We start from the raw sequence: 13,463 nt of genomic DNA, 5'->3' as shown, positions 1-13,463 counted from the left end.
CTGTTGCTGACTTTGATGAGCCCAGGGAATTATTTATAGTAACTTCAAATCATGCTTGGGTCTTCTCTAGGGTGGACTTAATACATATCTAAAGACCATGAAACCAAGTAGGCTTCTCAGCTTGCCTGTATTTTTTTTTTAAACAACTTTATTGAGGTATAACTGCTATACAAAGAACTGTGGTTTGTTTTTAAATAACTCTACTGTTGTGGAGAGAATCAACAAGTAATTATTTCTCTTGTGCATTTTATTTTAAGGCATTTCAGAAAAATAATTTAGAGGGAATATATACTCAGAGGTACTCCAAAAGAAGACTGCAAATAAAGTTGAAAGTAAGTATAAGAATTATGATTTTGGGCTTTACATAAGAATAAAATTCCCATTGAGTACTTTATCAAAAACTTAACAGGTTGTTTCATAATCCCCCATCGTTAGACATAAAGCAGACAGACTGGATGACCATCTTCGGGGAGAGCTACAGAAGAGACTCCTACATGAAGAAACAAGTTAGATATTGGTGAGGTCTCTTCTAACTTCAGGATTCTATATCCATTCTCCAATTTTCGTTGTTTTTTTTTCCCTTAGCATAGAGTTTTAACATCTCTGACCCCACTGCAATTCTTTCCTATAACGGGACTATTTAAAACAATAATAGCCAGGTATAAGAACGATCAATATTAAGATTTACTTCTTTTCCTTAACTTATGAAATTACAGAAGACAAAAGCAAAAAGATCAGCAATTAATCAGTCCAAAATAAAGCAGTACTTTTAGGAGCTGTGTGGAGATGGCAAAGGTGGCTAGTGGAAAAGGATGACTCTGGAATCCCTAATTGATATTATAATGAGCCAAAAGACTCGCACACAAATAGAACTGCACCTGGAAATCCCTTTTTAAAATTACTTAATTAAAGATGTTATAATAATCAAAATAGATGACAGTAGAGAATATAGTGAATATTTCATAACTAATAATATATTTGATGGATGAGTTTCAGAATAACTAGGGAGAACAGGCAACCTCAAAGTTAAAATTACAAAGTAGGAACACTGGTGATTTCTTGGTCAAAGCATCATTAAAGACCTAATATATTAACTTAATAACACTTTAAGAATTATAAAATATAACAGGCTAGTCAGCAAAAGTAAACGACCAAATTGGATTAAGCTGATTACTGAAAACACCCTCAGCAGACAGACGTTCAGAACCCATCGTCCCTAGAAGAGCAGCATGTACTATACTAACAGCCTTTACAGGCCAAAGAAAAGAATGGACAAAACGGACAGAAAACTAACTAGGAAGATGATATATAGCATAACTGGAACAATCCTAAAAAAAAGCAAAACAGTAAAAACCACAATGAGTTAAGACACAAAAACAAAACCTACAAACAATGTCCCTGACAAAATGGAAACAGCAATCAGTGATTTTATCCAAAAATATTTAGATATATCTATACAACACAGAAATGTTCATTCTCTAAGGTTGTGCTATCCAATGTGGTAGCCATTAGCCATATCTGAGCACTTGACATGTGTTAGTGCAACACAGAAATCAAATTTTTTATTTAATTTGAGTCATTTATATTTAAATTTTTTTAATGATACTTGATTCAGTTACTGGAAAGCTTTTTAAGTATGTTTGGAAGAACCTGAATACATGACTCTGCTTGTTAGCTTGGAAGAATTTGATTACATGAATCTACTTGTTAGCTGCACATTCTATGAAATCTCAACACAGATTAAGTATTTTCAATCAAAATTGAGTATTCAAATTGAAGTGTGCTAAGAAGTATAAATTAAAAATATATACCAGATTTTGATGACTTAGTAAAAAAGCTAAAATGTGAAACGTCACAATAACTTTAAAAAATGTGATTACACGTTGAAATAATATTTTTGATACATGGGATTAAATAAAATATATTTTTAAATTAATTTTACCTGTTTCCTTTTTACTTTTTAAAATGTGGCTTTAAAAAAATTTTTAATTACGTATGTGGCTTGTATTATGTATCTATTACACAGTGCTGCTCTAAGGGATCAATGGCTTTAAAAAGAAAGTCATCTGTCAAAAATCTGAAATATATGTCAGTAAGGTGGTATTTTACTTACAAATCCTGATCTCCTACTGTCACAAAGTATTACTATAGGCTACTCAGAATTGGTATACTTATACATTCCAAAGACATTTGTATCCTCTTCACACAGATTGTTACAAACCATTAAAGTATTCCTCTGAGTTACTGCAAACTATGGGTATGCAGTACCCATAGTTACTTAAGGGTCACTCCACCATCCAGAATAAGTAATCAAGTAGTAACTGAAGGACACTAATTCATCAGATTCCTTGATTCCTTTTATATCCAGATTCACTCACCAATATGTTAACTAATGCTCTTGGTTCTATGAGAGCTAAATGAAGATCTTTAGTATAGCAAAGATTTTGATAGGAGTAATTACATAGGACAATTTTATTTTTATATGTATACACATATATACACAGGCTTATAATATTTTCCCTGGAAGAAAAACATTATAACTGCATGCCTTCACAGTGCTCTTCCAACTTTTTCCATACCGTGGCATTTCACAGAAAATTACATTTGTAAGACACACTGGAGTTAAGCCCTTTCCAGGGAGGGCAGCACCGCCCCAACACACTGACTTACTGCACACCAACTGGGAAGCTCAGGCTCAAAGGTCATTGCAAAAAAATCTCTGAACCATATTTTATTTTCATCTGACTTATATTTTATTCTTACTTATGCCTACAGTTGTGAAAATACAACCCCTCAACATTTTTAACAACAATATACAAAGAAGGCCACAAGATGGAGATACTACTCCATTACAGTATTTGTATTGATGTATTTTTTTTTCTGTGTACATGTCCCTCTTTCTGTGTATTTCCTACTTTCTCCTTCAGTGGTATTCTCAGCTACTGTCTCTATCCCTAACGTTTATATTGGTTCCTCCACCACTCTGTTTTAACTAGCATTATTAGAGAAATATTATAAATACTTTTATGATCCTTCTTAATTTTAAAAGCAGGCAAATAATTAAAATATTTACTTCTAGCTCAGTATTTTCCCGCCTCTCTAAAATTAACGATGATTTTTATTTACATATTTTTCTCTGATAGGTAAAAATTCTTTAAAAAATTTGCTACCCGCAAAGTAATAAGTACTCCAAAAGCCATTTACTGGAATACATTCTGTTGCTTTGTAAGGTTACAGATTTACTTCATGTTGATACCCTTCCAAACTTCCCTGGAATTCTTCTTTGACAACAGTCCTCAAAGCAGTTTATGAGCCTTACTTGAAATTTATTTTCAGATCTCTTTATCAATCCAAAGCGTACTTACCCAAGTTTGCTAACCCAATTTAGTCATCAAATTTAGCTCCAAATGACTATAAGCTATAGGCAAAAATCAAATCCAACTTAAAAGTTTACTATTAATGAATAAATCGGCCAAATATGTTGCAGGCTTTTAAAGCAACGCAAAACAAGAGGTTTCAACAATGTTTTGAGAGGTGGCAGCATTGTTGAAAACCTGCAAAGCTTTCCACAAAACTAATTTCAAGATCTAATTTACTCTAAGTTAAACATATACTTGCAAATCTGTGATACAAAAAGTCACACTAATTCTGTATAACTACTATAGAACTGCATAGCATGGCAATCATTTGAACTTTATATGATATACTTAAGTACAAGGAACAACAAGTTCCAGTCACCCTACATTATACATACATATATTAACTTCCTTAAATCAAATTTAATCACCAATATTAATACAAAACACTACTTAAAGTCAGAGAAGAACCTAAATACTAATCTTTTATATGTTAACTAAAAGTGTGGTAATTGAAAATAACTGCTAATAAGATTTGCTTTTTTTTTTTTTAATTCCAAAAATGTCAGAGGCTTCTTGGTATTTGGCCATGAGATAGTTTCCTTAACCTGATCCATTTTAATGGTATAAAGTCCTTAAGTATTGGCTAGAAATATGAAGCCTCTGCTTTCCTTAGCAGGCACATATATGGACCCTAGGATTTCTCTATGGTCTGTTCAGACCTTCCCAATAAATGACAACAACAATTTTTCTGGTCTTAACTCATTTTGACTACTGCTTACTACACATGTCACAGTGGGGTCTCATGTAGCTTTTAAAAATTCTTGTACCGTCTATAATCAGGAGTTGTATGTATTCCAGAATTTGTTTAATTAATTACTTCCTTTTAGAATTCTAGTGTTTGCACTCAGTGGCATTTTAATACTGCTTTTTTTCCATTTTAATACTGCTGCTTAATACACTACCAAACGTAAAGTAGATAGCTAGTGTGAAGCAGCCGCATAGCACAGGGAGATCAGCTCGGTGCTTTGTGACCACCTAGAGGGGTGGGATAGGGAGGGTGGCACGGAGGGAGACACAAGAGGGAAGAGAGATGGGAACGTATGTATATGTATAACTGATTCACTTTGTTATAAAGCAGAAACTAGCATACCATTGTAAAGCAATTATACTCCAATAAAGATGTAAAAAACAAATACTGCTGCTTATACCATGACATGTGTCTTTTTATTTAATTCTTGATCTTAAACTCTTATCTTTAATATTTAATTCAAATTCTATTAGCTGACCATGTAGCTGCACATAGCTTTATGTCCACTGCTTCACTGGCACTAAAATGGGCATTTTGTCTAATAATGAAGCATACTGTTTTATGCACATATTCTAACCAGTAATGTAGACAGCGGCATGCCTTGCTTTTGCAACATGCCTGATTACACGTGAGATTCCAGTTGCTGGATGATGGTAATCAGAAACACTTTCTGAGTAAGTGCATGAGTCCTAACCTTACTTAATGTAGCATTAAGGAGGATGAGAATGAGACACAAATCCTAGATTAAGTTTCTAATTAAGTGCTAATAACACTCTTAGACAAAAATTTCAGTAAATATAAGTAAAAAAAAAAATTTAGCTCTTCAAATGGAATACCATGATGTTACGTAAAACATAATCATATTTTTACATTCATTAGTATAGGACCCACCTTTCAAAAGTAGGTGTTTTGATGAAAATAAAGAAAGGTTTTTGAAAATACATATGACCATAGCTTCATTATCAATTGGTCTAGGGTCCTGCTTCACCCAATCAGAAGTCTCTCTTTTCACTGCCACTCCTTTCCTTCCATCTCTGCACACTTCTATACAAGAAAGGCTTTGAGGGCTTCCCTGGTGGTGCAGTGGTTGAGAGTCTGCCTGCCGATGCAGGGAACACGGGTTCGTGCCCTGGTCCGGGAAGATCCCATATGCCGTGGAGCGGCTGGGCCCGTGAGCCATGGCTGCTGAGCCTGTGCGTCCGGAGCCTGTGCTCCGCAACGGGAGAGGCCACAACGGTGAGAGGCCCGCCTACCGCAAAAAAAAAAAAAGACTTTGGATTTGTTTTTAATTCTGGGTAAAATTAATTGACGTCATTACTGTCCAAATAGACCCAATAATGCCTGACTTAGAAAAAGATTCCCAAGACCATATAGTCTTGGAATAAGTCAGAACATGTTTAATATAGATACCAAGCATTTTATCAACTGGTGTTACTTATAACTGCCACGGAGGTTCTTCTCTCAGCAATCATCAAGCCAAGTACCTACCCTCACCTCCATCCTACCCTGTGTATCATTCCCAACACTGAATAAAACATATGATGTTGAAATTCACCACATTACACCAATCACTGGGTAAAATGGTGACTTTTATTAAAAAGATTTTAGAATGTATCTCTAAGAATAATTGTAATAACAAAGGACAATTCCATTTCCCAGTTCAGCTTAGGGTGTATCTATGAATAATAAAAGACAAACTATTCTAGGATTGTTCTCATAATTAGTGTAAAAAAAATAGTATAAAAAGAAAACAGAAACTTACAACTAGAAGAGGATTTCTGTTCCATCAGCTCTAGATTATGTGGCAAGTTTCCCAATAAACTTGCTTTTTCCTGTAAAATATGTCCAGGCAACCTCCACTAAACAGAGTACACATAAGAAAAGTAAATCAATTTTACAATAATCCAAGCTGATGCAAATATGTATACAACTAAACAAGTATTTATTCGGCTCTAACTCTATACATGATATGCTTTACATCAGAAATATAAATGGCTGGAAGGTTATCTACCATTCCAGATTTTGTACATCTCCCTCTCTCCAAATCAACAAATAATTTCGGATTTTACAATGAAAATGGGGGAGTGATTATTACATGACATAGATTTACAAGGGAATACACTCACTAGAGAAAGACTGCACTATATTCAACTAACACCACAAACTCAGTGGAATCTACAAGAATCACTGGAGAGAACTGATACTCACAGTACAGATTCACCAGTCACTTATGAAAGAGATCTTCCTCTTTATTTCTCAAACCCCTATGCCGGGGTTTGAGAAGGCCCCATTAATGACTTTCTGCTTTTCCCACCCAAAAAAACTGAACACAGAAGTCAGGCAAATAGAGAACAAATAGCACCTTTATTGCTGAAAAGCTACTGGAGAATTGAGATTACGTACAGGAGCCAAGTGGGCTTGCTAGAAATTCTGGCCCTCCCAGCCCCAGCCTAGACTTTTTTTTTTTTTTACATCTTTATTAGAGTATAATTGCTTTACAATGGTGTGTTAGTTTCTGCTTTATAACAAAGTGAATCAGTTATACATATACATATGTTCCCATATCTCTTCCCTCTTGCATCTCCCTCCCTCCCACCCTCCCTATCCCACCCCTCCAGGCGGTCACAAAGCATCGAGCCGATATCCCTGTGCCATGTGGCTGCTTCCCACTAGCTATCTACCTTACGTTTGGTAGTGTATATATGTCCATGACTCCCTCTCGCTCTGTCACAGCTCACCCTTCCCCCTCCCCATATCCTCAAGTCTGTTCTCCAGTAGGTCTGTGTCTTTATTCCTGTCTTACCCCTAGGTTCTTCATGACATTTTTCTTTTTTCTTAAATTCCATAAATATGTGTTAGCATACGGTATTTGTCTTTCTCTTTCTGACTTACTTCACTCTGTATGACAGACTCTAGGTCTATCCACCTCATTACAAATAGCTCAATTGTTTCTTTTTATGGCTGAGTAATATTCCATTGTATATATGTGCCACATCTTCTTTATCCATTCATCCGATGATGGACACTTAGGTTGTTTCCATCTCTGGGCTATTCTAAATAGAGCTGCAATGAACATTTTGGTACATGACTCTTCTTGAATTATGGTTTTCTCAGGGTATATGCCCAGTAGTGGGATTGCTGGGTCATATGGTAGTTCTATCTGTAGTTTTTTAAGGAACCTCCACACTGTTCTCCACAGTGGCTGTACCAATTCACACTCCCACCAGCAGTGCAAGAGTGTTCCCTTTTCTCCACACCCTCTCCAGCATTTATTGTTTCTAGAGTTTTTGATGATCCAGCCTAGACTTTGAGACAGTACACTCAAGAGAAAGTCTGGCCAGGATAACAACTGCCTTACTGGTCTGTTAAGAATGAGCCTCATTACTTCTAGCTTTTTAGTTAGTTAGCTCTCCCCAATCAAGCAAAGCAGACCAAAGGTGATCACCCTCCAACAAGGTAACTCATCCATGGAAAGATGTAAGAGATGAGTCAAGAGATCAGCAGTTGTTTCTTTAAGGGAGTCCTTCCCCTTGGGTATATGTAGGATGAGTGTGCCGTAACTGTCCCTTCCTTATACAGGCTGCTACTCTGTACATTCTGTGCATCTGAAATACAGACTGAAAGAGCTTAAAAGATTTATTAATTCTGATTAAAAAGTTAAAATCCAACATTTTATAAGCACATGTCACTTAACAATAGTTTTCTTCTTTTAACCAGGTTTTAGCATTCATTTGAATGTAAGGATGCAGTTATTAAAAATTTTCTAAGAGAAAGAGGCACATTTTCTAGCTCTATGAATAGGAATCTGTAATGACTGGCACCAAGAAAATTACTCTGATTTCATCAGAAAGTAAATGCTGCAAAATTTAAGCTAACTTAGCTTGTTACAATATCAACTGACAGATTTTTAAATGACTATGAAGTATTTATTGTTGGCTAGAACACTGTACAAAGTATAAAGAAAGTCATGGACCCAAAAGACAATGAAAAAAATTGATCCCACAAGAAATACAGGTATCCAAGGAGCAGGGGCTGTTAGAATAAATATAAATACTGTTTGGGGACCTAGAATTTAAGTTACTAATGAGAGGTATTTCAATAACACTACTTTTCTCCTACATTCTTCTAATCTTCTATCTTGTATTCTCTGAAAAGATGCAATATCCAAATTGGAATGCCCTGTGAACAATCAAAGCCATTCTAAAAATAGAGTGAGCCTCTGCTATGTCACCGGTACACACACGTCCACTAAAATCTTCTGGAATCCCTCTGAAAGCTTTTAGAACCAATTTGAAACTTGGGAATACAAGGAGAGGGATTCCTTTGCTGGATGAGAGCAATAAAAGACCAATATAAATATAACCTATTGAATAAAAACAGTCAAGCAATTACTCATTCGGTGAATTATTGTTTAGTTTTAGTTACCATGTTCATATTTTTTCATTTAATAAATATTTAAGTGTCTCCTATGAAGTAAATAAAGAAAGAAAATACCATTTGTCCTAAAAATGAAGTAATAACTTGACAAGGTCATAAGTCAGTAAGTGGCCTGGTTCAAGTTCTAAAAGTCTAATTCAAGCCTAGTTCAAGTTCGAAAAGTCTAATAATCTAATTGATTATTCCAATTATAGAGTTTAGGGAGTGACTGAGCAAACTACTTTAGACCTGGTGGAAAAAGGAATAAAATGGATGCCACATTAAGTCACTAATCATCCCTGGAGTCTAGTTTGGGGTATGGAGATCTCAAAAAAAAGCTTTTTTCTATTAATTGTCTCCAATTCCGCCCCCTTCCTTCTCTCCTGAACCCAATGTAACCAATCTATTGATCTCACCACTCCACTGAAACAGCTCTTGTTAAAGTAGCCAATGACCTCCACACTGTTGAATTCAACAGTCAATGCTCAGAACGCATCTTACTTGAATTATCATCAGCATTTAGCCCAGCTGATTGCTTCCTCCTCTTTAAAATACTTTCCTCACCTGACTTGAAAGAGACCATCTTTTGCTGATTTGCCTGCTACTTCGCTGGCTGTTCCTTCCTCTTCTCCTTTGCTGGTTCCTTCCATGGTCCAGCTCCCAGACCCCTCTTTTCTCTTTTACATTCACTCCCCTGGTGAACTTACCTGGTTTTGTGGCTTCAAATTACCTACGGAGTGCCAGGGACTCCCTAATTTATTATGCACAGCCCAAACCCTCTCCTTACAACTCCAGGCTTAGATAACCAACTTGAAAGTTTATTAGACGCCTCACATTTGGCATGACCAAAACCAAATTACTGATTTTCCCCCAACCATACCTGCTTCTATTCCAGGCTTCTCCATCTCAGTAACTGGCAAGTGCAATTAGACAAGTATTTATTCACTTTCTGAGGTTTAGAAAAAGCTTTCAAATTATCCTCAACTTTTCTTCCCCACTCCCCGCCTCCACATCCCACATTCAAACAATCAGCAAAATGCTGTCAGCTCTATGTTCCAATTATATCCAGAATCTGACCACTTTGCACCACCCAGGTCCATTCTACATTGTACACCACAATTATCCAATAATTGATAACATACATATCATTGATCTCCAACTCAATAATCATTTTGAAATTTAAGTCAAATTATGTACCTCTTCTGTTCAAAACCCCCCTTGATCCCCAACTTACTTATAATAGCCAAAGTCCTCATGACTTACGTTGAAGCCCTACAAGATCTTCCCCCGCCCCCCATGACTCTGATCTTATCTACTACTGTCCTCCCCATACACCCTGCTCCAGCCACACTGGCTGCCTTGCCATTCCTCAAATACTAAGTAAGCTCCAAGGCCTTTGCGCTTAACCGTTTGCCTTCCTTGAATGCACTTATCAACATGGCTCACTCCCTTACTTCTTTCTGAGGACTTCTCTGACCATCTGACATTTATATTTACTTGTTTGGTTGTTTACTATTTCCCCCTACTAAAATGAGTCTAGGGGTTTTGTGTTACATACTAGCCAATTCCCAGTGTTTAATATTTAGTAGGTATGAACCAAATCTCTGTTGAATGGACAACAAAACTGATTAAGTGTGTAAAGCCAGGTCACCACTCTTAAGTAACCTACCTACTTTGCTCTGGTTCCTCATGTCTGGCTAGTCAAGAAGAGATTCATTGGCTTTAGCCTGAAAATTACACATTAAGGACATAAGACAGGCTGCATTTGTCTCTACCAAATTTCTGGTCTCCTGAAAGTCTCTTAAGAAAGTTAAGATTCAATGTAATGTAAAGCACTTGTTCCAATCAGTTTCTCTGCTTAGGTAGAATAAAGTTTCTTCTGCGTTCTTTCCAATTTAACACAACTGGGTAGAGAAACACACATGAAAACAATTTTCTGGATCCTTCTATTAAAATGCTACCTCCACACAGAATCTTCTCAATTACCTATGCTTCTTTATTTTCCCATCTTTGCCCATATAGTTAAATGCTCTGGTTGTTCACACTGCCTAATTAACTCTGCAAATTTAATTGCATGAATTTATAAATGAAAATTCTATGAGAGTTCACATGCAAGCTAGATTACATAATCTAAAGTTTAAACCACTGCTACTAAGTTTCTGTATTCTCTGAAAGGGGCTTAATTTTCCTTGAATAACTGGAAAATATCTTCAAAATCTTTGGATAGGTTATGTAAAAGACTCTAGCTACAGAATTTAATCAACTATGGTAAATTCTAACAAATATTCTCAATATTAAAAGCATTCTTAAAAGTCTTCAGATTTATATTTCACTAGTGATTTTTACACATATTGAGACACCATTTACTTTGAAATGAGGTATACTTTATCTCTACAAGCAGGAAGTGGCACCAGGTGAAGACAATGACTAAAGACAATTGCCACATAATCGTTTGCACAGAAGAATTTGAAGTGTGAAATTCTTAAACTACTTTATAACTTACAAAATTGAAATTCGTTAAAATCAGGGTGCCATGGCAACTGCTATTTTATATTCAATTATATATATTTAATTGAAAAGTGAATTTCCATTTAATGTTAAGCTCAACAGTTCACACAAATTTATGATAACCTGTAGGAGTGAAATGTACACTTCACATCTGGTCACGGGAAGTGTGCCTTGAATGACAATTGTTTGTAAACATTTTTTTCCCCCCATAACTATTCAAAGCATTTTATGAAGGGCTCAATCAGATCGTGTGAAATTCTAAGTCTTTAACCCCATAATTCTTAAACCAGTAAAATGGCGTCGGAGACGGGATATCTACCCTCATTCACCATTCCCAGGGTGTAAGTAAATAGCAACAAACGGACATTACAAGTTAAAGTCTCAAGCTAGAAAAGGAAAGAAAACGAAACGAAAGGAAAAGAAAAAGACAACGATCCTGCGTTACTGGTTGGACTTCTCTTCCTGGAGCTCCCCAAGTGCCTCTACTGCCCCGAACACTTGATGGCTCCTTCTATGACTTCCAGGACCAACACTGTAGAGGCTTCAAGTTCCTCCATATTTCTAAACTATGATACGAACGCCTAATCCAACAGGCTACATAGATTCCAAAGTACAGTGCAAGAAAAATTTCTGCAACCCAGAGGCCAACCAAAATGTATTCCTATCTTCCCGGAAAGGCAGAGGAAAGGAGGCTGCTAAAATATAGATAAGTATAATTGGGAAGGTGAAAATTTGGAGGCAGACACGACTACTCCTTCCCACATCCACGGGGCAGGCAAGGAAAGGGTAAAAGATCTACCCACACCACTCTTCCTTCTTCCTCCTGCACAGCTGGGTGCAAGGATCTCCCCCAGAATGGCAGAGGAAAGAGAAGGGATCGCCACCCCAGGCTGGTGGCACCGTCCAGGCTGTCACTGAGACTGCTGTCACTGAGACTGGAACTCGAGAAGGGGAGCCGGGCGGTGAGGAATTGGGGAAGGCGGGTCATTCCCTCTGAGACTGGTTACGAGGAGATCCTGGTGGATTGGGCTGAGGACGGCAGACGAGCCCAGTATGACCAAGTCTTGCCCCGCGTGCCCGGCTCCCTCGGAGGAAACTGGGTCAGAGTCCGCCCCACCCCCTCCTTTCCGCCCGTACCCGCACTTTTCTACCCCGGAGGCGCAGCCCTCGGGCGGGCTGGCTGCCGGCCGGCCGGCCCCGCTTACCTGCTGCACCCCGAGGAACTGGTAGAAGTTGAGCTGCACCTCCTCCACCAAGTCAAACAACTCCAGGTCTCCGCTCTCCCAGCCGCGCGCCGGCCCCGCGGCCGCCAGCAGCAGCAACAGCAGCGGCGGCGGGAACGGCACGAGCCGGAGCCGGAGCCGGAGGCGGCGGCGCGGAGGAAGCCGGGCCAGCCGGGAGCAGGGCGCCGTCATCGCGCGGGGCTCGGAGAGGTCACCCGCCGCGCAGCGCCGTCGGCCGAGACCAGGGACGCGGCGGGCAGCGCGGGTTGGGAACAGTGCTTGTCAGTCGGAAGCACCGCCAGCCGCCCCGGAGTCGCCCGCCCCGCGGCCGGTCCTAGCCTGAGGCACAGGCTGGGCCGCGGGCGGTTCTACCCTCCGCGGACCCCCGCCCCTTACCCAGGCCTACAAACAGCTGGCGAGCCAGCGCCGGGCGCCGAGGTTGCACCGGGTGGGAGAGGTTTCCCCTCGCCTTAGCCTATCCCAGGCCTTGCTTCCGGTGACATCACGTCTCCTAGCAACCGCGGGAGAGGGGGCGGGGCCGGAAGTAGAGAAACCTGCGCCCCAGAGCTGGGCCTCCGCGAAATGCCTCTCAGTCGCTGGCGCGCTCTGCGAAGCTGTGCGTGTATTGACACAGATTAAGAGACGTGGACGGTTATAGACATCGCGCATCCACCTGGAACATCCCAAATATCCCTGAAACAGCTACCTTCTTACCCTCCCCCAAATATTGAAAACTAAGAGTATATTTGAAAACTGATTTATTGATTACGGCCTCTGTTCCACACATTTCATTATTCCATCCCCAAAGATATAGGAGGAATTGAACCTAGGACTTGAAAGGGGCAAATCTAGTGAGTAGTCTAAAGTATCCTTTTGAGAGAGGTGAAGAAGAAATGAAATTTGAACCAAGACAAAAAGCATACTTCTAATAATGAATTAAGATTTATAGGCATAATACCATAAAGTAGGCAACCTGGCAGAAATTAATAAGCGTGACTCAATCATAGTCTTAGGGGAAGTGTAGTTTATCTGCTTTAGCCGATTTCCAATTGGTGTTCCCTTCCCAACTGAGGTCTATTTTTAATGACATTTAGGCTAAAAACCTCCTCTCTTTCCCACCAGTGTCTCACCTCCTACTCCATCCTCCTC

The 13,463-nt window shown here is 38.9% G+C and overlaps 1 protein-coding gene across 2 annotated transcripts in view; it reads right to left on the bottom strand.

Moving 5' to 3' along the window:
- The window catches only part of DNAJC1 (DnaJ heat shock protein family (Hsp40) member C1), a 210,500-nt gene extending 197,689 nt beyond the window's left edge, over window positions 1-12,811 (bottom strand). Inside the window, exon 1 of one of the 2 annotated variants that reach the window (XM_033407847.2) lies at window positions 12,297-12,811. In XM_033407847.2, the coding sequence (XP_033263738.1) occupies window positions 12,297-12,506 (210 nt within the window). In that variant the 5' untranslated portion in view covers window positions 12,507-12,811. The remainder of the gene's footprint in view (window positions 1-12,296) is intronic. The other variant, XM_004280941.4, reaches the window with a different exon arrangement.
- Between the last annotated feature and the right edge of the window lie 652 nt (window positions 12,812-13,463).

This window comes from Orcinus orca, chromosome 2 (genome assembly GCF_937001465.1).
Source record: "Orcinus orca chromosome 2, mOrcOrc1.1, whole genome shotgun sequence".
Taxonomy (NCBI): domain Eukaryota; kingdom Metazoa; phylum Chordata; class Mammalia; order Artiodactyla; family Delphinidae; genus Orcinus; species Orcinus orca.
The sequence above is the reverse complement of the archived record's forward strand: the minus strand, read 5'-3'. Positions and strand labels throughout refer to the sequence as shown.